We start from the raw sequence: 27,397 nt of genomic DNA, 5'->3' as shown, positions 1-27,397 counted from the left end.
CGCAGCCGCCGCCGCTCTGAGCCCAGCCCCGCGCCTCCTCTCCGCACCGTTTATCTTGCTTGGATTCACCTTCAAGAGATTTCCGGACCCATCAACCAGCCGCCGCCACAGACGGGGGAGTCTTTTACATCATTATCTCTGAGTAGGTTATTATGAAGAAGACTCGCCTGTTGGGACAGCGCTTTCTACCCAATCAGGTTAACGTTTTAATTAATAGGATTAAAACGGTAACAAACAATCGCAGGCGCTATCTGGCCGCGAGTCTGAATAGTTTCATTTCCCAGGTCTGAAGACAGGCAGCAGCTAGAGCTTTATAAAAGGCGCCTGCTCCATTATTCTGCCTGCCATCTGTATACACAGCTTAGCGCATATGTTTGCAAGGCGCTGGGTCCTGTTAGTAACCCAACAACTGCCTTTAGCTTGACATGTGTGGCGACTTTCACTCATCAATGAGCACACTAAAAGCCCTACTTAGAGCCGAGGATGTTCTTTGCTCCTTCAGCAAATTGTAGATCGGCGGCGAAGCCTGCGAGTCCTGTGGAAAGCAGACGCCCCCACCCACCGCACCCCACCCCCCACTGCCCTTCCCTCGCCACTGCTGTCTCAGCTTGTGCTAAATTACCCTTCCGGGCGAGAATTATACTCCACCCCTGTTGGTAGGATGACTGGGTCTGGATTTGGGGATGGGACTTTCCGAGAGGAGGTGGTGTCCCAGTTGGCTTGCCCAAAATTCACTCTAGATTTTCAGCTAGTCAGAGAGCAAAGCAGTCGTCCCCCCGAACACTCAGCCTCATTTCCACACCCCCCACTGCCCATTTCCTACCCAAATGGGAAAAAGAAAGGAAAAAAAGCAAAATGAAGAGCAAGTGATCATGCAGCCCATTTTTTTGTTGTTGTTTGTTTAAGGTGGGATGGGAGTGATTTTGCAGTGGTCTCCAAATAACTGTTAACAGTGATGATAATTGTGAAGTACACAATTTCCTAAACTGGAAAAAAAGAAAAGAAACAAACAAACCGGTTTCTCAAACTTTCCTTAAGATGAAAATCTGGTTGCTTCAAAAGAGTAAACTTCACCAGGAGTCAATTCCACTCCCACACCAAGTGAGGCATTTATGCATATTTATTTACCCGGAAGCCATTTAAGGACATCTGGATCAGCCTCGGTTGTTCTTGGAGGGTTCGGGAAGGGAGAATGTGGAAACAAGCGCTCATCTCCGGATGGGCAATGGTACACGCGGTCCTCTCACTCCTGAGTTCGGTCTCTGGGTACACATGGTATTTAGCAGCTGGTTTCCATCCTTATGACATAAGTAAAAACAATATTTCCCAAAACCTTCCAATAACTCTTTCTTATATGGCAGAATTACTGAAGACTATGCAATTTTTGGTTTCTCTGTTTTCATTAAAAACCTTTTAATTGTGGCTTTCAGAGTTGGCCCCAGGTGTTGGACTCTTTTCATTACATTTTGCTCTAATGTGATGAAATTCTAATTCTCTCCTTACCATATGGTTAAATTTCCCCACTGAGAATTAGTTGAAAAAGGAGAAATAATCTATTAATCTCTGTAATAGAATCACAAATGAGGTTCGCCACAGAACCTGTTTTTGAATGGTAATATCAGAACAGTTGGGCACCTTATTTCATAAAGGAAGGGTGAGGGCGACAAAAAATGTCTGTATTTTCACCTGGAAAGGATGAAAAGGGGCCCAGCAGTATCTTTCCATAGTAATTCTCTGAGATCCAATCTTCAGGGGACAGAAATACTACGTAGACGTCGGTGACCTACGCTCCTTTGGATGTCCTGGAACCTAAAGATTGAGAAAGATCAGGTGGGGCTGCGGGGGGCTCTTGTGCCTGAGACCAAGACCGGGGTTTCTGCAGGCTTGAGCTGTCCCACGTGTCTCGTCTGGGACCCCGAGGTTGTTTACGTGCAGGGCGGCCCCTCGCTCACCGCAACCCTCCCACCGTCCCTCCCCTGGCGTTCGCAGCTGTTAACCTCTCCCTTTAGAAAGCTAAAGACACGCTAGTGTTACTGTTTTTCAATTAGCAGCTTTGTTTTCACTGGGATCATAAACAAAGGTTCTCTCTAAACCTAAATGAGTCGTGTATGCATGACACTAACTTATCAAAGTCCTTGGGTCACTTTCGGGAGAGCGGAGACTGGCCCGGTCTTGGCTCTGGGCAGGGTGGGAACACATCTCACAATGTCTGACTTAGTTCTCCAGCCAGCTTGCCCTTTTTGTGGTCTACCACCTTCCGCGGGGCGCCAGGATTCCTGCCGGCCCGAAGTGGACATTTGAAGGGAGAAGGATCGATCATGTCTGGGACTGGTGGGGGGCGCCATGCGGGACTGTGAGCGGCAGAACCGGGATGGCAGAGCAGGGGCGACACTGAGGGCGGCAAAAGCCCTGCCAGCTCAGCTAGACCCAGGATCTTCGCAGGACCTTTGTCTTTCGCCCTTAGACAACAAACACTTGAGCGCACCTCGTGGCCCTTCCCCGACCCCACCTCCACGACCTCCTACCACCTCCCTCCTCTCCCTGGCCATCCAAACTCCTGGAACAAACTTTTGCACAACTTCATTTTACTCGGTAGGAGCCAAAAGCCTCTTCCTTTTGTAATTCAAGAAAATCCCCCTAGTCTTCCCGGAGGAGGTGGCTGCTTAATAGTCGCTGAAAACTTTGCTTGGGGAAACGGCCGAAGAATTTATGGAAGCTCTAAATACGGGCCTTACAACAACCGTTGGGGAATGGTCTTTGAGGTTTATGCACTCGTAAACTTTTGCTGATTGCTTCTGGGAAGTTGTCAGGCACTTAACACTGCATTTATCTTACAGGGCAATGAAAACACATCTGCCCGGTGTCTCGTTACTTGGTTTAATCGTCGCCAGCCCTAAGTCACGGCCTGGCCTCCTTCTCCTCAACTGTGTGGGATCCCGCCGCCTGGTTTCGGCCGGGCACAGGGGTGACGTCAGCCGCTCACACAGTGCCCCCTGGCCGCTGGAGCTCGGGAAATCTGTGCACTCGAACTTGGCTCCGCCAAGAAGGTGGGCAAGGATCCGGGCTCCTGATGGAACTGGCAAGTTGGAAAAGTGGCAAAGGAAAAGCCAACGTGAGCGCTTTCGGCTTGCACGGACAGAAAGGGTGGGAAATCAGGTCACGGCGAAATCTTCTGACTCACAGATGACCGCTTAGAATGAAACTACGGAAGAGAAGTCCTCTGACTCTGCAGTTTCACAGAGGGTCACTGAGTTACCAAAGCAGTTGGGAAACAGGGGCAGAGGACTGCCCCCAGTCTGCCGGCAGCAGGGGTACGGGGGACAGCTCGGGACACTCCGGGGACCGAGCGGGCAGTGGGCGCCTTCCCCGAGGAACACCCAGCCCAGCGCCCCAGGTTCTGGGCTGGTTGGCTCATCGAGACTGGTTGGCCAAAGCATCAGGAAAGGGAACGTTTTCGGCCGGGTGTTGGATACCAAATTATAAACGCCAGGGCAACTTGTGTAAAGATGAATATCGTTTTGTTACTGCGGGAGGGAATACACCTACTGCTTTGAAGGGATTTTAAAATATTCAGCAAGCAACACCGCATTGAAACTAGTGCATTGAGCTGCAGACCAAACTAATTTCTAGGTACTATTTAAATTCCTTAATGGTCATCTTGATATTTACTTGAAATTTGAGATAGGAACCCAAATAAAATCAGAACGGAACATAATCTGCTGTAAAGAGCAAAGCCAGGAGTTCTTCTTTGTTATTTTTATAGTCATGATAAATAGTTTATTACTTCACTAGTTTGAAAAGTTACAAGTCTGAATTTCAGTAGCTATGTGTGTTTTCTGAGAAGGAAAATTATCTCTCTGTGTGTTTCCATTTATCTCTTTCAGAACATTCTAAAAAGTAAAAACAAAGTTTGGCAAAAATGACAACTTTTGCTTGAGAACAGCCCTGGAAAAGCGAATCCACTGAGAGCCGTGAGAATTCTCCGCCAGCTGTGCTTCCCCAGCCGAGGAGGAATCCAACCCGGAATATCATTTCTGGTCTCCACCGCGGAGGCCCCAGCTGGACCCTCTCCCGAAAACTGCTCGGGGAGGGGGGTGCGGTCACAGAGCCCTCCACTGCGGGGTCCAAGCCTCAGTAGCCGGGCGCAACCTCAGCGCTCCAAGCCCAGCATTCTTGGCAGCCCTCCAGGCCCGAGTCAGAGGCACATTGACCTTGAAGTTACACTTGATGCGTCCACCTGGGGCTGCCTGGTGGCGCCTGGGTCAGCTTGAAAGCCGCGGGACTGAGGGGGCTAGGTGTGAGGTTCACCCTCCTGCGCCCCCGCGAGATTTGGGAGCAAGGGATCTACCCGGAGGCAGAGAGATTCCAGCCCATCAAGCGCCAGAGGTCAAGCCTTTTGGCGTCGTTTTGTCGTCTGTATTTTCTCATCCCCTTCCCCAAGTCCTACAAAGCTCACTTCAGAGAGACTGGGTCCACATGTGTGGGCTCATGAAGAGGAGGACAGCGAGGGTGACGACGCTGGGGGACTAGCGCGAGCTGGCCTATTCCTGGCAGTGCGCCAAGGGTCCCCGGTCTTGCTAGTCTTTCCAAGTTGCTTGGCTATTCCAAAACTCGACTGTGGAAAAGTTGAAACTTGTTCATATAACGTTCTTTAGAAAAGATTATCCTTGTCTGTATCTATTTTACAGAAAAGATGTTGGTCCTCACTACTGTTTGGCGACAAGTTAGCCTAAATTTGGACAGACCTTGAAGAGAAACCCTGAACCCCGGGAGGCAGCCTTTTCAGCGCAAGGTGCACACACAGGTCCCCTAGCCCACTGCGAGGGTCTCACCTGGCTCCCGCGTGCTCTTTCCCCACCTTGGCGACTTTGAAGGCCAAGGGGACCGTACAGTGAGCGAATAACTTGGCGCCTGCATTATCACTGCTGAAATCCCAGAGAACAATGTAGGACATGCGGGTGGAGGTAGAGTAAAACTAGTGAAAAGAATGTATGAGGAATTCACAACCTCCTTGCCTACTTGGGACAACTCCTTCATTCAGTTGTCCGCCCTAGGGGACTGTTAGGCTTATTTGTGTCACATGCGTCTCTTCCCTGGAATCTTATCATCACAGAATATTAAACATTTGAAAAAATTTTAAAGATTAAACTTGTTCGAGGTAAAAATGGTAAACACTGTTAGGGATTGCCTGGCTTGTACGAATTAAGGAAAGAAAGAAACTGAAAATTCAGCTCGGCTTTGGGAAGTTTAGCTTTGCGATTTAAAACCCACAGCGCCATCTCCTGGTAATAAGGAGAATATAGCGATGGATGACAATACTGAAATGCTGACTATGAAATACTCAAATGAGAGAAACGCCTCAAAAATTATTTCAACGATAGGTTGATTATGATTACAAAACATGATCTGACATGGACATTTATTATCATTAAAAGTTATCAGACAGAATCCTGGAAGCTAATGATTTGTAAATAGAAGTTTGTATATTTATACATACATATATTTTATAGATTCAGATGCTTATGCTGTGAATTTATGATATGATTCTATAATTTATCACAAATACATAATTTTATAAAACAGTTCTCTGTTTTGCTTTTTGTGAATGATTTTACCATATATGGTAGAAAAAGAATAATAGGATGTGGTGATACATGGAAACATAAAATCTCCTAGTTCCTCATTGCATTTTACTAGTCAACATTAGTAAATACTTTAGCCCCACTTGTCTCAATAACCCCTCACTTTAATCTAAGTCTTCTCATCATGCAGTCTTACAAAATGTCTTATTGTCTTATTGTTAAGACATCATGACAAGAATGTGTTAACATTATTCAGACATTCTGATCCTGAAATATCATCTGAAGTTAAATTATTTTCCAAAAGTTTGATGCACATAATAGAATCATAAATACCTAATACTTTTTTATTAAAATGTTTCTGAAGTATTCTTTTGAGCTTTGCTTCCTTTTATAAAAAAGATTGAAACACACTAAAATTTAGAGATGATATCCCTATTAAAAACAGTTCTCCTCCATGATTGTATACACAGGCCAGCTGCTTGAAATAAAAATAAAAGTACATATGCTTTTTGTAGTGTACAAAATATTATGAATATCCTTCAAAATTGTAGATCAAACAGACAAATATAAACTTTAGTTCAGTTGAAAGATTCATTTTATTTGATTAATTAAAGTGAAGCTCTATTAAGCCAAATATTTGGACTCGTTTACACTGTCAATGTAAGAGTTCCCATTTGAAAGAAAGTTGATTATATAAAGGAGGAAGCAGATAAACAGATGGTTATCTAGAGAGTTTTTCACAGTTAAATTTTGAAATTTAACATGGATAAGTTTGATATCTTCTCAAACATCTTTGATGAAGTCATTTGATCTATTCTAGCAATGCAGTATTGTTGCACATCATCATTTTAACTTATGTTTAAGAAAGATTTAACTTGGCTTTTTATTTTTATTTGGCTGAAAACTGTACTGATTGAATTGTCCATGAGAGAAATACACATGCATGCACGCACACACACACACGTGTATATATGTACGTATACCTATATATGTGTGTGCTGTATTTACACAGTAATAAGCACATCTTGTAAAAAGGAAATCAACAGCTGCAAGGCATCATGACAAGAGGGTCTTAACATACAAATGGCATTTCTCTAATGAAATGTTTCATCCAGTTACCTGAAGGCAGCCATCATTTGCTTCCAATGGTGTTGGCAGACAAACCAGGCTGCCTGTCTATTGCAGTACAGTGCCCACATGGAGAACGGACATTATCACGTGGGTGGCATGGAGACATTAAAGTTCATCTTAAAAGCAATTTAAGAGCCTTCTGGGCTTTAGGTACTTCTGGAAAAAAAAATCTCCCACTCCCTCCAAGGATGAGAAGTTGAGATTTTCCCAGAAAGATTGTTTTGCAATACATGTACTTAAACATTCTTACTCCCTTGAGTTGCTTTCCATATTTTCAGGAACAATGCTCATAATGCTCATGGGGAAAAAGGGCAGGGGAAGGAATAAAGGAAGGATGAAAGGAAGGCAGGGAGAGGAAAAGTAAGTATGTCGTCTTGAGGCCAGATAATGTATTTTGTGTGTTTAGTGAATGTGGAAAGTACTTGTCTAATAAAGATACTGTTTGCTTTTCTTTTACAAAAAAAGTTTTTGAGGTATAATTTTTACATATTTCCAAACCTGATTGCACTTCTCTGTGAATTGCTTTAAATGGTTGGAGTAGGTATACTATAGGTATAGTAGGTATAGTAGAAATAAAACATCCCCAGCAGAGTATGTAATCTTGGGCAATTTCCTTGATTCTACTTAGCCTCAGGAGGAGAATGAATCTATTAATGACATCTTTCCTGACAACTTCAGGGTACCTCAGGGTATTAATCAAATGAGACTATGGGAAAGCATTGTGTAAACACTAAAATGATATGTGAATTTAGCATCAACACTTTATTACGATTTTTTTGTATTTCATCTAAACCAGTTCAGTCACCTTTCATTTTCATTGTTGGTTTGTAATTTATTTACTTTTTCTATCACAACTTTCAGGCATTGGCAGATTTTAGAGCATCTTCCCCTGTTTGGGCCATATCTGAGGGTCATGGGAGAAGGAGCCATACCTGTTTTGACTTTTATTTCCACATCCACAGTGCCCTCACCCACTACTGCCTCAACCTTCTCTGGCTAGGAATATCCCTATTGCTCTTGCCACAGAGTGCTTGCTCTCTTAAACTGAATGCATTTGTTTCTAGTCTGTTACACAGTGATCACCATAAGTGTGAACTGACTGAACTAACTTTATGTGTATAGAGAAATGATTGTGGGGTTGGCTCCAAGTCAGTTCTTACTTGGATATCCTACTAGGGTTCTATTCTTCACAGCAATCTTCTATTAGAATCCGTTCAGATGTGTAGAGTGCACTTTTTAGTTTAGTGACATTTCTTAAATGAATAATTACTTCATTTATCGTTATTCTTTCCAGATTATTAATATAAAAGCTTTGTGAATCCAGATCTATCCTTGATCTTAGTGTGATATTTGTTGCTTCTTCCCTATGGCTAGATGCATCAATGCTATTATTATTTTCGTTGTTTATGATCTATCAGGCAGTTTTCAATTCAGATGACAGTGTTCACCTTGAAGAAGCTAATTTGAATTAATTTTTTAATGCAAGATTGATGGAGACACTGTATGTCAAAGGTCTAAATTTATTACACATCTTGCTTTCCCCCCACTAATTTTTTTTATTTTTTATTTTTTTTATCAAGAAAGGTAATCAGGTTTGTCTGAATTATTTTTTCTTTTTAAATCTCAGCTATTTATTGCCCCAGATTTCGTTATTCTGCAAGTGCTTGAAGATAATTTCTACTTAAATTTTGTTCTTTTACTAAAATCAAAGTTAAATCAGTTCTTTGTGTATTGAGATATACAGTTTAAGTAATGAAACCATACATTACTATTTTTACAGGACAGTTTTTATAGAGTTGGAGTGGAAAGACTTTCTGAGCAAGACAAAACCCAAGGAGTCACACAGGAAAAGGATGTCACATTTAAGCATACACAAAACAATTACAACTTCTGTTCTTTGAAGAAAAATACCACAAAGAAAGTTGAAGGACAAATGACCAACTGGGGGAAAAGAAACACATCAAACATTCAAAGAGCTTCTACAAAACAAGAAACTCTTATACAAAAATAGAAAAATAATTTAAGCTGTCAATTAGCAGAAAAAAATATAAATGTCCAAACAATGGATAAAAAGATGTTCAAGATCATTAATAAAAATAAAATATGAATTAAGATAGTTTTTAAAATAGGCCAAATTTTAAAAATATATGTGGAATTATAATGAAAATGTTGTGGTAAAAATTAGTATAAAAACGGAGGGATGGTGATTTGGAGTCCAATATCTAAAAATAATCCACCCTACAGAAAGAATGGCATGAGTACATATATATATGAAGATTTTCTTAAATGGCAGAAAGTATGAAAACCTAAATGTTCTTTAGTAACCAAATGATTAAATAAATTATGATGCCTCCATTCCATAAAAAGCTGTTATAAAAAGAAAATGTGGTATATCTATATATACACTGACCTCGAAAACCATTTCTGATACACAATTAAGTTTAAAAGCAAGATGTAGAATATAGCATGGCAATATTTGGTATTTTTTACAAAGAAGTGTGTGTCCCTTTCTGATGTTCAGAATGTTGAAAATAGGACATGGTGGGTCCTCTGGGGCAAAGTTCCTGATTTCCTGGGTCATTTGGTAGGAGGCGTGATCAACTGTGCAGACTGCACGGGGTCCAGAAATCTGTATCTCATCACTGTGAAGTGGGCATCGACAGGTGGCTTAGCCGACCTCCTGCTGCTGCTGGCGTGGCAGCCACGCCGATGGCCGGGGTCAGGGAAGGCAAACCAGAGCGCAGAGAGAAGGTACCTCTAGCAGCGGAAATCCCACCACGAAAGCATACCAGAGAAGAGATGGCGCGTTTCTTATTTTGAAGATCATGTGGAGATCATAGGAAACAATAAAGGCCATATTAAAGGTTCTGCTATGCCAGGACCAGTTGTAACACAAATGAAAAAAAAAAATTAAAATTATTTGCCACCCCTCTTTCCTGTTTTATTTTTGTGTGTGGATATATGCAGAAAAAAAGTTACTGAACAATTTTTGATAACTTTAATTACCACTGGGAACTGGCATTGGAGGGTCAAGAATGAGGTTTTTCATAAACTACTGTAAGTACTTCCCCAAAGAAGTAGAGGGATTATGGGCAACAGATATTTACTGTCTGTTTTGTATAGTTTTGTTTGTTTGTTTGTTTGTTTGTTTTACAATTAAAGAAGCTTAAAATAAAATATTAAATAAGTAAAAGTGTTAATATTTCCCTAGGTCCTTTGCTTCATGATTCATTCTCTTCTCTATTTAAAAATATTAAAAGTAGTTTTCCTAATTTTAAATATTTGCACTCCATAATTTTATCCCTCTTCCTCCAAATTCCATTACCTACAACCATTTTCTTTCATGTTATTTGGGTTAAGAATTTGTTTTAAATCAATCATGACATTTATGAGCAATTTGTTTTGTTTTGGCTTAACCACTGATACCAATGTTTCTTTACTAGTCATTTAAGTTTTGAAGAAAATTTATAACATTAAAATGCAAGGTGATCATATTGCAAAATTAGTAACTTTATTGAATTCCAGTAAAGTAACTCAGTTTTACCTTGTAAATTAAGCCATTTTATGTTAATATTTTAGCATGATCACAGAACTGTTTTTTAAATAGCATAGAAAATATAGATTTTTGTAGAGCAAGAATTCGCACTTTAAGCTTTGACAAAATGATTTTGGCATTTTATTTTACCTCTTTTATCTCTTTATGTGTGCTTGTGTTTTAATTCGCCCATTCTATCTCCTGGTTCAAAAGTGAAACAACAATGGTTTTTGCTTTCGAGGTTACTAAAATTCACACTTTAATCTTTCAGGGACTGCTATTTTCCAGTCACACTCAGATATCTGATTGTCAGCTTTATATCTCAGAAAGCATTCCCTGCAATTCAGGTATAGTAAAGTATCTAGCTCCAGCTATCCTCTGTGTACTATATAACTTTTATAGTCATTATAAAAAATAATTTATTGAAAAAACTTAAACCTTTTCCAACTCAGGTGACTTTTGATTTAAATGTCTGTGGTCTTGGTTATGGTAATCAGTGATGGGGGATTTTTTTTCTGAATTAAGTTTGCTGTTTATATTACAAAGTCTAGAAAATATGAAAGTAATAGCAACTCAAAGATAGCTGGTTAGAAAAAATGAAGAGTCTGTAGTTCACATTTTACCATTACTTGCTTTAGATTCACATTTAATACAAGGCCTGGAGAAATTTCCTATTCTTTGTGTCATATTTTTCCTCTTCTATATATTTTTACTTTATTTGGACTGCTACATAGTAAAGTCTAAAATATAGTAAGCCTCACTCTGCTATGATTATTTATTAGAAACACCTTGTTAGGTGAAATTATAAGACGCAACTTAAGCTATTAACAGTAACATTAGACATTCAGAACAACAATTAATTATTAAAAGATTTTTAGGAGGTTACTTAAAAGTGATGGCACGGGTAACAAATCTCTGTGAATGCTTAACTGCTTAACCTCTAAAGACATAAACTCTCGATATATTGTGATCTGAATTTGAAGGAGCTGTGCTGACAGTGTTATTTCCTATGCACACGAATGTAGCTGACAAGATCAATGTGTCCCCTGCAACCCTTAGATGCTCCAGCCAGGAATTGCATTTCTTGCTTGCAAGGTGTGTTTCACTACCTATGGATTGCTTCGTTACCTAGCCTTTAGACATTAAAATGAAATCACTTCTTGCTCAAATGCAAATGCAAATAGCACCAAGCTATTTTTATATTTGCCAACTGAGCTATTCTGACTCGGACTGTGGTCAAAGCAATTAAGTCATCTTTCATCTGTGGGTAGTTTGATGTGCCAAGACCCAGAAATATCATTCGTGTTGATCATGCTACCATTTAAAAAAAAAAAAAAACAATTTGCATACTACTTAAGCTCAGAGCAACTCTTCATTGTTTTTTGAGTTGTTCCTTGGTTTTTGTATTATCAAACTCCCTATATTTTCTAGTTACCAATGCTGATATTACAGCTTTTTTTCTTTTAAATGCATGATCTTACTTTTTAATTTTTGAAAGATACAATGATACAGAATAAAAATGTTGAAAACAATCTCAGACTAAAGTGAAGAGGGAAACTTTTCTCCCTTGTTTAGTGAATACAGGCACTTTTTGTGGAATCTGATGCTAATTAAGATATAACATGATTGTTACATATTGCAGTTTTAAAATCAATCTCTTCTGTCTACTTCTAAGAATAATAAAAAAGAAGAGAGCAAAATCTCTTCAAGGAGACTCTTGAAGAGATCTGAAAATTGCTAACATGTTTAATAGGATATCTTAGATAACTGTGTGGAAAAGAAGAATCCCCCACATTAAAAGCAGACTCAAAAGAGGAAATGTATCACAGAGGCTAACAGACGACAATGTATCTTAGAAACTATTGATTATTAGTGAGTGTGACTCATAACAGAGGTGACAGTTTTGTACCATGGGTAGGTTTGGGAAGTAAAAGAAAAAGCAGAGTGCTCCAGCAAGAATTCCTTCAGTCTATTTTTGAAGCGTAACAGTCCTGCAAGGTGAAACTACTTCAGACCGCATTGTCAGGAGAAAATGTGATGCATGATTTTTATAAGACTGAGTGGGAGTTGAAAACTCACCTAAAGGAGAAGAATCAGGAAAACTCCTGCCCCTGTGAAGCATGTCAGAGTAATTTTGTCACCTGAATTAAGGTAAGTAGTGACAAAACCTATTTAAATATTTCTACAGTGCATCTATCTGTGCTAACTTGACTCTGTTCAGGGCAGTACAATTCTACTCAATTTGATGAAGAGCGATGCAGTAAATATTCAAGTCATCTATCAACAGGACTATCTTCTGTAACCTTGAGTCTAATATTATTTCATTGGGAAACAGATATCTGATTAATGCTTTATTTGTGAATTCAGTTGTTTTTAAATAACAAAACAATTTTTTGAGGTGATGTATTTATCATCGGGAAACTCCAGATGCTATGGAGAGGAGGAATTGTGTAATCCTGTTGAAGCTATTGAAGGTCCATATTACCCTAGATGGTGCCACTGCCACCTAGTGGTAAGTACCTGAATTTGTAGACGTGGCTCTAGCTATAGGCACACTGAGTGTGTAGTTAATACCATATGATTTCAGTAGCAACAACCATTATATCATATATAAAAAATTTTTCTACCATTAATTGAATGCAGCAACATTTACTTTTTTTCTGTACTTAAGGAAAGACACGTCCTTTTATCACAATCTCCCATACTTCTTAGCTCTATGTACATTCCATTGCCTTTGTAATTGCATATAGAGTTTACTTTAGAAAAGAGATAGAAAATAATCATAGACTGCTAAGCTTGTACATTTATTTGGAGGTTACAAAGACACTTATTGCAAAATGGGCCATTAAATAGACAAACAGGTACTTCTTAAAATCTCATTTTATAATATAAAAATAGATTTTATGGATTTTCCATTTGCTCAAATGCATAACGTAATTTCAACACTTCGCATCCTTGTAATTATTTAAGATTTTTATGGTTTTCTGGTGAATGCCTTTATATATCTTAGCTTTCTCTCTTTCACTGATTGTTATCTTTGTTTTTAACACATCTGTAAACACATTTGAAATTTCATACTCATATTCAGGTTTCATTTTATTTTCATTGAGATTTTACTTTAATTTGCAACTGTGAATGATTATGCACTTTGTCTTATGCCTTAAAGAGAGAAAACATACTTGCAGTCGTGTTCTGTGAACCCTACACAGGAACATGGATTGCTCCATTACTTGCCGGTTCACATTCCAGAGCACTAGGTGAAATAAGGGAAACAGAATCAAATGTGATGTTCCTGGGTAAACAGGAAATCAAGTGCATTGCTGGCTAAGACTAGCATTTTCTTGCATTCCTATTGGAAGTTTAAGAATTCATGGAACCTGCATTCTGGTTTTATTTTTCTCAATTAAATTGCATGAACCTTAGACAAGTCTTTTAACCTCTCTGAGCTTGTTTCTTTTTGAAAAATTAAAAATTTTTTTTATTTTATTTTACTTCAAATTCCGGGATGCAAGTGCAGAACATGCAAGTTTGCTACATACGTATAAATGTGCCATGGTGGTCTGCAACCTATCAACTCATCATTTAGTTGTTAAACCCCACATGCATTAGCTATTTGCCCTAATGCTCTCCCTCCCCTTGTACCCCCACCATAATTGGCACCAGTGTGTGTTGTTCCCCTCCCTGTGTCCATGTGTTCTCATTGTCCAACTCCCACTTATGAGTGAGAACATGCGGTGTTTGGTTTTCTGTTCCTGTGTTAGTTTGCTGAGGATGATGGTTTCCAGCTTCATCCATGTCCCTGCAAAGGACATGATCTCATTCTTTATACACACACACACACACACACACACTTTAAGTTCTGGGATACATGTGCAGAACATGAAGGTTTGTTACATAGGAATACATGTGCCATGGTGGTTTGCTGCACCCAAGAACCCATCATCTATATTAGGTATTTCTCCTAATGCTATCCCTCGCCTAGCCACCAACCCCCAGACAGGCCCCAGTGTGTGATGTTCCCCTCCCTGTGTCCATGTGTTCTCATTGTTCAACTCCCACTTATGAGTGAGAACATGTGGTGTTCGGTTTTCTGTTCTTGTGTTAGCTTGCTGAGAATGATGGTTTCCGGCTTCATCCATGTCCCTGCAAAGGACATGAACTAATCCTTTTTTATGGCTGCACAGTATTTCCTGGTGTATATGTGCCACATTTTTTTATCCAGTCTATCATTAATGGATATTTGGGTTGGTTCCAAGTCTTTGCTATTGTGAATAGTGCTGCAATAAACATACGTGTGCATGTGTCTTTATAGTAGAATGATTTATAATCCTTTGGGTATATACCAGTAATGGGATTGCTGGGTCAAATGGTATTTCTAGTTCTAGATCCTTGAGGAATCACCACACAGTCTTCCACAATGGTTGAACTAATTTACATTCCCACCAACAGTGTAAAAACATGCATATTTCTCCATATCCTCTCCAGCATCTGTTGTTTCCTGACTTTTTAATGATCACCATTCTAACTGGCATGAGATGGCATCTCATTGTGGTTTTGATTTGCATTTCTCTAATGACCAGTGATGATGAGCTTTTTTTCATATGTTTGTTGGTCACACAAATGTATTTTTTGAGAAGGGTCTCTTTATACCCTTCACCCACTTCTTGATGGTTTTGTTGTGTTTTTTTTCCTTGTAAATTTGTTTAAGTTCCATGTAGATTCTGGATATTAGCCCTTTGTCAGATGGATAGATTGCAAAAATTTTCTCCCATTCTGTAGGTTGCCTGTTCACTCTGATGATAGATTCTTTTGCTGTGCAGCTCTTTAGTTTAATTTGATCCCATTTGTCTATTTTGGCTTTTGTTGCCATTGCTTTTGGTGTTTTAGTCATGCAAGTCTTTACCCAGGCCTATGTCCTGAATGGCATTGCCTAGGTTTTCTTATAGGGTTTCTGTTGTTTTAGGTCTTACATTTGAGTCTTTGATCCAACTTGAGTTAATTTTTGTATAAGGTGTAAGGAAGGGGTTGAGTTTCAGTTTTCTGCAGATGGCTAGCCAGTTTTCCCAACACCACTTATTAAATAGGAAATCCTTTCCCCATTGCTTGTTTTTATAAGGGTCATCAAAGATCAGATGGTTGTAGGTGTGTGGCGTTATTTCTGAGGCCTCTGTTCTGTTCCATTCGTCTATATATCTATTTTGGTACCAGTGCCATGCTGTTTTTGTTACTGTAGCCTTGTAGTATAGTTTGAAGCCAGGCAGTGTGATGCCTCCGGCTTTGTTCTTTTTGCTTAGTATTGTCTTGGATAATTTCCCCAACCTAGCAAGACAGGCCAACATTCAAATTCAGGAAATACAGAGAACACCACAAAGATACTGCTCAAGAAGAGCAACCCCAAGACACATAATCATCAGATTCACCAACGTTGAAATGAAGGAAAAAATGTTAAGGACAGCCAGAGAGAAAGGTCTGGTTACCCACAAAGGGAAGCCCATCAGACTCACAGTAGATCTGTCTGCAGAAACCCTATAAGCCAGAAGAAAGTGGGGACCAATATTCAACATTCTTTAAAAAAGAATTTTCAGCCCAGAATTTCATATCCAGACAAACTAAGCTTCATAAGCAAAGGAGAAATAAAATCCCTTGCAGACAAGCAAATGCTGAGAGATTTTGTCACCACCAGGCCTGCCTTACAAAAGCCCCTGAAAGAAGCACTAGATATGGAAGGAAAAACCAGTAACAGCCACTGCCAAAACATACCAAATTGTAAAGACCGTAGACACTGTGAAGAAACTGCATCAGCTAATGGGCAAAATAACCAGCTAGCATCAGAATGACAGGATTAAATTTGAACATAACAATATTAACTTTAAATGTAAATAGGCTCAATGACTCAATTAAAAGACACAGACTGACAAATAGGATAAAGACTCAAGACTCATTGGTGTGCTGTATTCAGGAGACCTATCTCACGTGTAAAGACACACATAGACTCAAAATAAAGGGATGGAGAAAGATTTACCAAGCAAATGGAAAGAAAAAAAAAATAGCAGGTGTTACAATCCTAGTCTCTGATAAAACAGACTTTAAACTAACATAGATCAAAAGACACAAAGAAGGGCATTACATAATGGTAAAGGGATCAATGCAACAAGAAAAGCTAACTATCCTAAATATATATGCACCCAATACAGGAGCACTCAGATTCATAAAGCAAGTTCTTAGTGACCTACAAAGAGACTTAGACTCTCACACAATAATAGTGGGGACTTTAACACCCCACTGTCAATAGTAGACAGATTATTGAGACAGAAAATTAACAAAGGATATCCAGGACTTGAACTCAGTTCAGGACCAAGCAGACCTAATAGACATCTACAGAACTTTCCACCCCAAATCTACAGAATATACTTTCTTCTCAGCACCACATCGCACTTATTCTAAAATTGACCACATAATTGGAAGTAAAACACCCATCAGTAAATGCAAAACAATGGAAGTCATAACAAACAGTCTCTTAGACCACAGTGCATTCAAATTAGAACTCTGGATTAAGAAACTCACTCAAAACAACACAACTACTTGGAAACTGAACAACCTGCTCCTGAATGACTACTGGGTAAATAAAGAAATGAAGGCATAAAGATGTTCTTTGAAACCAATGAGAACAAAGACACAAGGTACCGGAATCTCTGGGGCACATTTAAAGCAGTGTGTAGAGGGAAATTTATAGCACTAAATGCCCACAAAAGAAAGCAGGAAAGATCTAAAATTGACACTCTAACATCACAATTAAAAGAACTAGAGAAGCAAGAGCAAACACATTCAAAAGCTAGCAGAAGGCAAAACATAGCTAAAATCAGAGCAGAGCTGAAGGAGATAAGAGACATGAAAAAAACACTTCAAAATATCAATTAATCCAGGAGCTAGTTTTTTTAAAAAACTAACAAAATGGATAGTCTGCTAGCCAGAATAATAAAGAAGAAAAGAGAGAAGAATCAAATAGACACTATAAAAAAAATGATAAAGGGGATATCGCCCCCGATCCCACAGAAATACAAACTACCATCAGAGAATACTATAAACATCACTACACAAATAAACTAGAAAATCTAGAAGAAATGGATAAATTCCTGGACACATAAACCCTCCCAACACTAAACCAGAAAGAAGCCGAATCCCTGAATAAACCAAGAATAACAAGTTCTGGAATTGAGGCAGTAATTAACAGCCTACCAACAAAAAAAAGCCCAGGAACAGACAGATTCGCAGCCAAATTCTACAAGAAGTACAAAGAGGAGCTGGTACCATTCCTTCTGAAATTATTCCAATCAATAGAAAAAGAGGGACTCCTCCCTAACTCATTTTATGAGGTCAGCATCATCCTGATACCAAAACTTGGCAGAGACACAACAAAAACAGAAAATTTCAGGACAATATCCCTGATGAACATCAATGTGAAAATCCTCAATAAAATACTGGCAAACCGAATCCAGCAGCACATCAGAAAGCTTATCCACCACGATCAAGTTGGTTTCATCCCTGGGATTCAAGGTGGTTTAACAAACCAGATCAATAAACGTAATCCATCACATAAACAGAACCAATGACATAAACCACATGATTATCTCAACAGATGCAGAAAAGGTCTTTGATAAAATTCAACACCTCTTAATGCTACAAACTCTCAATAAACTAGGTATTGATGCAACATATCTCAAAATAATGAGAGCTATTTATGACAAATCCAAATCCAATATCATACTGAATGGACAAAAGCTGGAAGCATTCCCTTTGAAAACTGGCACAAGACATGGATGCCCTCTCTCACCACTCCTACTCAACATAGTATTGGAAGTTCTGGTCAGGGCAATCAGGCAAGAGAAAGAAATAAAGGGTATTCAAATAGAAAGAGAAGAAGTCAAATTGACTCTGCAGATGACATGATTGTATATTTAGAAAACCCCATCGTCTCAGCCCAAAATCTCCTTAAGCTGACAAGCAACTTCAGTAAAGTCTAAGTATACAAAGTCAATGTACAAAAAATCACAAGCATTCTTATACACCAATAATAGACAAACAGTGAGCCAAATCATGAGTAACTCATTCACAATTGCTACAAAGAGAATAAAATACCTAGGAATACAACTTACAGGGGATGTGAAGGACCTCTTCAGGGAGAACTGTAAGTCACTGCTCGAGGAAATAAGAGAGGACACAAACAAATGGAAACACATTCCATGCTCATGGATAGGGAGAATCAATATCATGAAAACGGCCATACTGCCCAAAGTAATTTATAGATTCAGTGCTGTCCCTATCTAACTACCATTAACTTTCTTCACAGAATTAGAAAAAAACTGCTTTAAATTTCATATGGAACCAAAAAAGAGCCTGTATAGCCAAGATAATTCTAAGTAAAAAGAATAAAGATGGAGGCATCACACTTTCTGACTTCAATCTATACTATAAGGCTACAGTAGTAACCAAAACAGTTTCTTAAACTATAAAATGAGCATAGCGTTTTCTTACATGTAAAATTGATATTGTCAACCTGAGGGGAATAACAGAATCATTTTGGGTAGTGTTATTAATGGTTGTTATTTCTCCTTAGGGTATATCAGAACTTCTGAATGAATGGGTATTAGAGGGTGTGTTTTGTGAAAACTCCCCCAAAATATTTCACCTCTCCTCAAACTTCCACCTCCAACCTAAACAGTGTTTAATATTTTTTCACTAACATTCCATACTTTCAACTTTTCCCCCTATGGGCTAACATAATTTTGAATGGAACATGTTTTACTTAGAACAGTTTCAAACACATTTTTGTAGAAGCTAACAAGAGACATTTCTCAGCCCATCGGGCCCCCTTTGGAACCCACGGAAACGTTCAAATACCCAGCTCTCAAATCTAAGAACAAGCTTGCTACCAAAACAACTTATTATGTGAAAAGCTATGGGTCCTTTACCAAGAGAAATGATCATATGGAATATGGAAATAATACGTCTGTGTGAGGTTTTTATCTTTCGTAAACAGAAAGAATAGCCATTTTGATTCTTTAAGTTTCTAGGTGGGTTAAGGTGATATTGCTTTATGCCTTTCTGTAATATTTGACTCTTAAATGTCTTTTACTCCCTTTGTGATATGATTTTTCCAATATCATTCTTTGTGTTGTTCTTTACTTCAAGATCCAACTCACCAATTTCAGTTTATTTTAGGCCACCTGCTTCTTTGAAAAAGAAAATAATCTTAAAATTATCTGTAAATATCAACTTTTCAGAAACTCCAAGATATCCTCATAATCCTAGGTGAGTTGTTTCCAAATTGAAAACAACAGTTTTTAAAAGTTTTTTTTTCTTTAAGTCATATGAAAGATGACAGTAATATCAGCATTTAAAAATCTTCATTTTGAATAGTTTTTGTCTAGGCTGCTGGGAAGGAAAGCACTGGATATAGGACACAGAAGATTTAAGTACATAATTAGTTAAAGTATTTATTAGTACAATTCAAACCATAATAAGAGTATATCAGATTAGATGCTTGGGAGAGTGGTGGTGTTTTGTTTTGTTTTGTTGTTAATATTTCTGGATTCATGTTCCCTAATCATAATTGACTTTAAAAGTATATTTGAAGCAGGGATAAAAGTTCAAAAGCAGAAATTATTTTTGTTTAAAACTCACAGTTTCTTTGTGTGTGTGGGGTAACTGCCTTGTGTCCATTACTTGTATCCTGACTTCTTTTGCTGGATTGCCCAGAATTTCTTTCTTAAAGTCCCAAATGACACCACTGCAAAATTAAAAACATCAGAAGCACCAAGTAATGGAAACATGGCTGAAAATCTAATTAGTGATTAAAAGAAAAATTTAAATTCAAAGCAAAAAGGCATAAATGTTACACAGAAAAATTCATACATGGAGAAAAGATATGGTCTCATATGAAAAATAAATATGTTTCTGAATTTGAGAATACAACAAATAAAACAGAAATAATTGAAAGACACCCATTTTTAAATCCCAATTTCTTGAAATAAACACAAAATTGAATCTGCAGAGTAAAAGAGCCCATCACGTTCCAGAGAAGGTTAATATAGAAAAAGTAATCACAATTCACGACTTAATTAAGTTCTGAAACTTTGCAGATAAAAAAACGAGTGAGGCTTTTAAGCTGAAATGGGATGTCATCTCTAAGTCGGAAAATCATGCTGGCCTTCAATTTCTTCATAGCAATGTTCAATGCCAAAGACAATACCGTAAAATAAGCTTAATACTAAGATCACGTGATCAAAGATTACGCTCATCCAAACTGTCCATTAAGTGTGAAAGCAGGAGGCCATCATTCCCAAACATGAACAAAATTAGCATTGTTGAGTCTTTCCTGGAAAAACTAGTTCATGCTGACATTCAGCCAGCCATGTAATGAGTTAAAAGAGAGAAACCAGGAATGGAGAAAGCCTGGTAAAAGAAATTGAGGTGTGTGCCATTTCATCTCAACATATAGCTAAGACTAAATGTCTATGGGAATTATTGTAATAGGACAGAATATAAATGTGGTTAATGGTGACAGCCCCCAAATAATAGTTAATTAACACAAAATAAAATGAAAGGCAGAAGAAAGTGTAAGTATGACAGTTTTCTTATCTTTAGATATTATCAGTAGTATTTAAAAGTGAAATGCGATTTTTAAGATGGCCATGATACTAACAATCACTAAATGTTTTTCTTTGTGATTTTAATTAATTTTGGTCATACAGAAACATTTATCTAAAACTAAAGTACCTTGTAGTTTGCTTTGTTTTGTTGTTAAGTAAAAATAAAATAATTTTTTAAAATAAATAGACTAATCCCTGCTTTATAGCCATTTATGCCTCTATTTACCTGCATTTGTGCATATAGAGATGTCTAGGCTGATAGCCACCTATAATTAATTAGAATCATTTATATCTGGTTGGATTTGAAATCTTTTTTTGTTTTGACTTGAATTTTATAACATTTACATGTATCATTTTATCAAAGCAATAAATTTTTGAATAAATGAATAAAAGCTAGTATTTTAACTTCAGCACACACCATTCCCTTTTCCTATAATTTTTGGCTTTGGAGCTTTGTTGATTATAAATTTAAAGTGAAGCATCTTAAATATTTTGTTATTTGCAGGTAGTGAAAAAGCTGGTACTACTTGACATGCTGAGTGCATAATACAAAGATAGTATTCAAATGAAATATTATAGCTGATGTACCCATACTACACATGTAGTTTGCAAATGTTGCTTGTTGTGCATTATGCATATTATGATTTCCTTTGATACCTAAAACTGTGAACTTTTGTTAGAATATGGTTTGTTTTAGCTCCAAACTCTTAACTCTATGTTGTTAAAATTGTATATGTTAATATCTGATTTTTGAAAGGAAGGCTCTTTGAGCTTCCCAACTGAAGTCTGAAAAGGGGTTAAAATCAATGCAAGTAAAAATCATTTACAATATGAACATGGAAGTGAAATTTTAAAATTCAATATAGGTTTTGAGGAAAATAAAGTATTTTTGGAATATTGGATAGTGATTAATTGACACTAACATACTGTTTTGACTTTTTGAGTGCATCCACTTAAAAATGTTAGGGTCTAGTATAGAGTAGGAATGTGCTTTTCTTGTCCACCCACAGTGGTATAAATTCCATTGTTACCATCATGTGTAAATCATTCAAATTACCCTTGCAATTATTATAACACTTTAAGTAATCTATATTGCCTATTACTTTTCCATCTTAGTTATTTCTTGATTAACTTAAGTTTTACTTTAAATTTTTTTATCTTTCATTTGTCTTTCTTTGTAATATTTAAATTTTATCCTGCTGTGAATATTGAAATAGTCATGAAGAAATTAAATTTAATGCTACATTCACTTATTGGGCAGCTTTAATAATTTAAGCACTGTGCTGTGCATAAGTGATACAAAGGTGAACAAGACCTTGTTCTCAGAAAGTTGACAATATAGGAAGATGTGGGAATCATATAGAAATTCTGATTTGTTTGTCTCCAAAATCAATGTTCTTTCATTGACTAAGGAAATGGTAGTTTTGAAGTAAAATGAGAATATGAGTTTTTAAGTCAGACAGATATAAGTTTGAATCTTTTTTACTTAATAACTGTCCATTGAACTTCAGTTTACTCAAGTTAAAAAAAAATGGAAATTATACCTCATGGAATTGTGATTAGAATAAATGGAGAAAATTTGTAAAACCAGCCCACTATCTGGCATGTTGTATTCCCTTGATAATAATTAGTTTTCTTCTTCTTCAGTTAACTAAGAATATCTGCAAAACGAGTCTCAAATATATTGCCAGTATCTATGAAAAAGCTGTCTATGTTACCCTATATATTTTTTTACTACATTTCACATCTGTATTCTATACAAATCTTTCTGTATATCTATATTCTTATAGTTTTATCATTATCTTGTTTTTATATATTTTTAACTCTTATTTAATTGTATGCACATTATCTCAATATTACTGAACTCTTGTCTATATTTTCCAAATTCTTTGCAATTCTCATAGTAGGAGTAGGCAGCCATTCTTCCCACAGTTTGCAGCCCCACCCTTTCTTGCCTTGTGTTTGAGGGGAAGAAGTGCCTTTTCTGCCTTTAAGGCAGGCTCTCAACAAGTACTTTGTACCAGCCTCTTTCGTTTTCTCAGGGAACTCTTCTGCATCTCACATGATACCCATTCTGCTGTAGCTTTTCCACTAGCATTTAAGTATCCACCAGTCACTCCAATCTTAAAACAAAATATAACAAAACAAGACCGTCTTTCATCCTTACAGCTTCCTCTAGCTACCCTCCTGTATCTTTCTTCCCTTTTAATGTCAAGTTTCTTGAAAAAGTATTTTATATTTCCTTTCTCTACTTCAGTTCCCTTTCAGTCCTCCATCCACTGTAGTGTGACTTATTCTACCAATACTTAATGAAAATTGCTTTCAGTAAAGGAAATTATGACATGCTGGTTCCTAAATTCAAAGCACTGTAAGGAACCTTATCTGACCTCTCTGCTATATTTAAAAATAGACTGTTGTCTATCTCTTCACTCCAGCCATCCTGACCACCTGATCATATTTTCTCTCACATCTCCACTTTACATATTTATTCTTCCAATGAGAACTTTTTCTTTTTCCCCCACCCCTTCATTCTTTTCTTTTCATAGTCTATAATACTTGTTCACTCTCATAACTGCATGTTTAGTTAAAAAATCTGACTTCCAAAGTAAAAATATATTACTAGTGATAGTAATATATTACTAGGAATAGGTAGGTAATGAACAACTCTGAAATAACAGTGGTTTAGCAAATAAAACTTTATTTATCACTAATACTTGGTCCAATGTGGATGTTGCCAGCTGGGCAGGTCTCATGGGTCTCTTTCTTCAAGTAGAGGTTCTGGGATTCAGGATCCTTCCTTTTCTTTACGCTGTTATCTTCAGCATGTCTGTTCCAGGGTTACTGTGGGAAGGAACATGATTATAGTGAATGCATAACTGCTAATTATCCACCTGAGTCTGGAAATAGCACACATTATATTTCATCAGCCAGACTAGCCACTGACCTCTTTTGGATGCAAGCCATCTGGAAAATGTAGCTCCTGGCTGGACAGGTGCATCCCTGCAGCAACTTAGAGTCTAGGAGGGGAGCACATCTCTTCAGTGTTAGCCAGCCACAACTTACTGCATTTTTCAACTTTTATATGACTTTAACAATTCTCAGTAATGTTGGCATTTACTCTCCCAAAGGGTAATTAAGTGCTCTTTCATGTCTCAGCAGTGATCGCCATTAACATTCATGTTATTTGAGATGCTGATGCATTTAATGTTATAATTAGGTACCAGAGAACGTAGCAGATTGTCTAAGGAGAGACCTTGTCTATATCTTTTCTCAAGTAGAACAGCTTCCTAGTATCTCTCTGCCTCATTGATTCACCATCTTTTTTCAAATCTCATCTGAAAATATGCCCTTCTCTTTGGACTATGCCTCTTAATTTGTTTCTTCCTCTGCTATCTATTATTTAACTTTGTATTGTTTAAATAAATTAGGTTACATTATTGTGTATGGAAGATGCTAATCAAAGGAAGCTATTACACAATATTTAGAATTTGTATTTTACTTGATGTTTTAAAAGCACTTTACCGTATCAATTAGTAAATTATCACAACATTCCAGACAGGTAAATTCATTATATCTTTGGCATTGTTATTTTCTATAAATAACCCATCTCAGAGAAGGACAAAAGGAGTCATGCTTTGCTTCACAGACACATGTGTGCTAAACTCCTTCCTCTTGGTCCAATACTAATAGAAGTTCATAATGATGGAAATACTAGCAATTATTCCCTGTGGTCTGACAATGACACCATGGTAAATGATATACACAGGTTAAACCTTCAATCTCTACAATATTCCATTTGGGTGCTGTGAGGGACTATGCCTTAGATCGCTCACTTTGCAACCTGAGTTGCTTCATTCACATTGTTCAGAGAGTCTAGCACAGCAGTAGGTCAGTAACTTGCAATTCGTTTATTCTTAATAAGTGATGAATGAATACCAGAAGAAGTATTCTTTTTCCTTCTTCTGCCTCTTGCCATCTGCTTTTAGTCTTTTCACTACCAGCATGTCAAGTTAAACAATTTGACCCTGATGAAGCACTTTCACAGGGACATGGCATGGTGGGGGTACTGAGAAAGCATAAGGAGGAGAAAAAAAATTGCGATTGGAAATTAAACTATTACAAATATTTGGTATTTGCTGAGTTCTGGGCCTGTACCATCAACATTTGTTATAACTCATCATTAGTTACCAAACACTTTCTTGTCAGGATGTTCTGTGGAAAAGACCTCTTTGATACTAATGGTGGCCTCAGTAGAATTTAATTCAAACTTCATTTTCTATTTCCAAGAATAATCGAATAGGTTTAAAATGGGTCAAGCCAGCAGTTTATATTAAAAATGGAATAATAGGATGCTTGTTCTGGGTCTGGAATTAAGGAATTTTTGGTGAGAATCTCTAACTAATGAAGCGAAACCCAAGCAAGATTTTGAAGTGTCTTTTTGATATCAGTTTTTTTGCAAATTATTCTCTTCTATGCTGTTTCCCTGATAATGGCCCCATCCTATTTAGAGAGTCCCCATTCTGAGCTTGTTCACTGTTTCTTGTCTTGTTGGACTAGGTAGTGATGGTGTAAGCAACTTCAGGCCAGTACGGTGCTTCACAATTGTACTAGTCTCCTCTGAGCTGCCCCAGGAGGCTTGCTACACTCACAAACCCATTCAAAAAAGATTCTCCCTAGTACCTTTGTTTACTTTGTCCCTTGTGACTCTGCCTTTTTAGCTAGTACTAGCTAACTTTAGTACTCCACATATTAGAGAACCTAAAGACAGTGAGTTACTATAGAGGGGACTAAAGATATTATATAAAGGTGTTAGTATAAATGTAAGGACTTCAACAAATATACACACTTTCCTAAACACTAAAGGAAAATACATAGGAAGGAAAAGAGACCACATAGTATGTGGCAAATGTAACATACAACAATATGATAATACTGAAAGCAAACATATCAATAGTATTAATAAAAGTAACAGCTTATCTTGATTACTGAAAGAGATTTTCATATTGACTAACAAAGGTAACCCTACACTATGCTGTATTCAAAAGACACAATTGAAATAAGCAAATTCAAAAGTTTAAAATTGAGATACTATTTAGCCCAGGACTTGGTGGCTAGGCTTTTTCTTTCCTTTTGAGTCAGAGGCCTCTGCCACAAACATCCTCTTCCAGATTCTCAGTCAGGCCAAGAAGCATCCGAGCTTGATCCCCCTCTTTGTATTTATTGGAGCTGGAGGTACTGGAGTAGCACTATTTGTCTTGCATCTGGCATTGTTCAATCCAGATGTTAGCTGGGACAGAAAGAATAACCCAGAGTCCTGGAACAAATGGGGTCCCAATGATCAAAATGAGTTTTACTCAATGAATATAGATTACAGCAAACTGAAGAAAGAAGGTCCAGATATTTAAATGAAATATTTCAATATAAAGCTGCTTTAGAATGAAAGTCTTCCAGAAGCCGTCTGCACAATTTTCTACATAACCAGGAAATATTTCTCCTCTAGATGTATGAAGTCATGCTGATGTAATGTGTTGGAGAATACACTGATGAATACATAACTGAAACTTGAAACAAATAAAAGGTTAAAATTAAAAGGATGAGTGAATATACAACAGGTAAATGCAAATAAAAATGATGCAGGAGTTACAATTTTGATATCGGAAAAGGTAGAATTCAGGCCAGAAAACATGAACCAAGACAAAGAAGTACACTTCTTGAAGCTAAAGTCTGCAATTCATAACAAATGACACAATAGCAACAGTTACAAAGGAGATACTACAGGAAATGGAAGGGGAAATAGAGACACTCTAATAACAGGAGACTTTATCACACCTTTTTATGAAATAGGTAAATAAGTGGACAAAAAAATGATAAAAATATAGAAAATACAAACAAAAACTTAACAAGCAACTGCATAGCAATATATTATTTTCCTCTAAATTAGAGAATATTCCTTGTTCAGTGCACTTGTATATATATATCAAAACTAACCGGACTAGACCACAAGTAAAGCCTCAATAAATTCCAGAAAGTAAAATAATTCAAGTAAGATTTTCTGATCAAAATTTAATAAAACTACAAATCTGTAAGAAAATACAAATTTTTAAGAAGATACCAATCGCATAAAAATTTAAAATTTCCTGACCGGGCGCAGTGACTCACGCCTGTAATCCCAGCACTTTGGGAGGCCGAGGTGGGTGACTCACAAGGTCAGGAGATCAAGACCATCCTGGCTAACATGGTGAAACTCCGTCTCTACTAAAAATACAAAAAATTAGCCAGGCGTGGTGGCGGGTGCCTGTAGTCCCAGCTACTTGTTAGGCTGAGGCAGAATGACGTGAACCCGGGAGGCGGAGCTTGCAGTGAGCCGAGATCACGCTACTGCACTCCAGCCTGGGTGACAGAGCAAAACTCCGTCTCAAAAATAAATAAATAAATACACAAATAGATAAATAATAAATTTTAAACTTTCTATGAACAACTCTTGGATCAAAGAGGAAACA

The 27,397-nt window shown here is 37.5% G+C and overlaps 1 protein-coding gene and 1 long non-coding RNA gene across 2 annotated transcripts in view; one reads left to right on the top strand and one right to left on the bottom strand.

Moving 5' to 3' along the window:
- The window catches only part of BHLHE22 (basic helix-loop-helix family, member e22), a 5,388-nt gene extending 3,043 nt beyond the window's left edge, over window positions 1-2,345 (bottom strand). Inside the window, exons 1-3 of the mRNA XM_012000210.1 lie at window positions 2,255-2,345; window positions 1,129-1,298; window positions 97-185 (exon numbers count right to left, since the gene is read on the bottom strand). Of these exons, the coding sequence (XP_011855600.1) occupies window positions 97-185; window positions 1,129-1,298; window positions 2,255-2,345 (350 nt within the window). The remainder of the gene's footprint in view (window positions 1-96; window positions 186-1,128; window positions 1,299-2,254) is intronic.
- Window positions 2,346-3,249: 904 nt separating this feature from the next.
- On the top strand, window positions 3,250-6,216 carry LOC105553987. Its single transcript, XR_001008253.1, has 2 exons — window positions 3,250-3,630; window positions 3,885-6,216. It is a non-coding gene; the product is annotated as an uncharacterized LOC105553987 (long non-coding RNA).
- Window positions 6,217-27,397: the final 21,181 nt, after the last annotated feature.

This window comes from Mandrillus leucophaeus, unplaced genomic scaffold, assembly GCF_000951045.1.
Source record: "Mandrillus leucophaeus isolate KB7577 unplaced genomic scaffold, Mleu.le_1.0 Scaffold621, whole genome shotgun sequence".
Classification (NCBI taxonomy): Eukaryota; Metazoa; Chordata; class Mammalia; order Primates; family Cercopithecidae; genus Mandrillus; species Mandrillus leucophaeus.
Note: the sequence above shows the minus strand (reverse complement) of the source record. Positions and strands in the feature narration are given on the sequence as shown.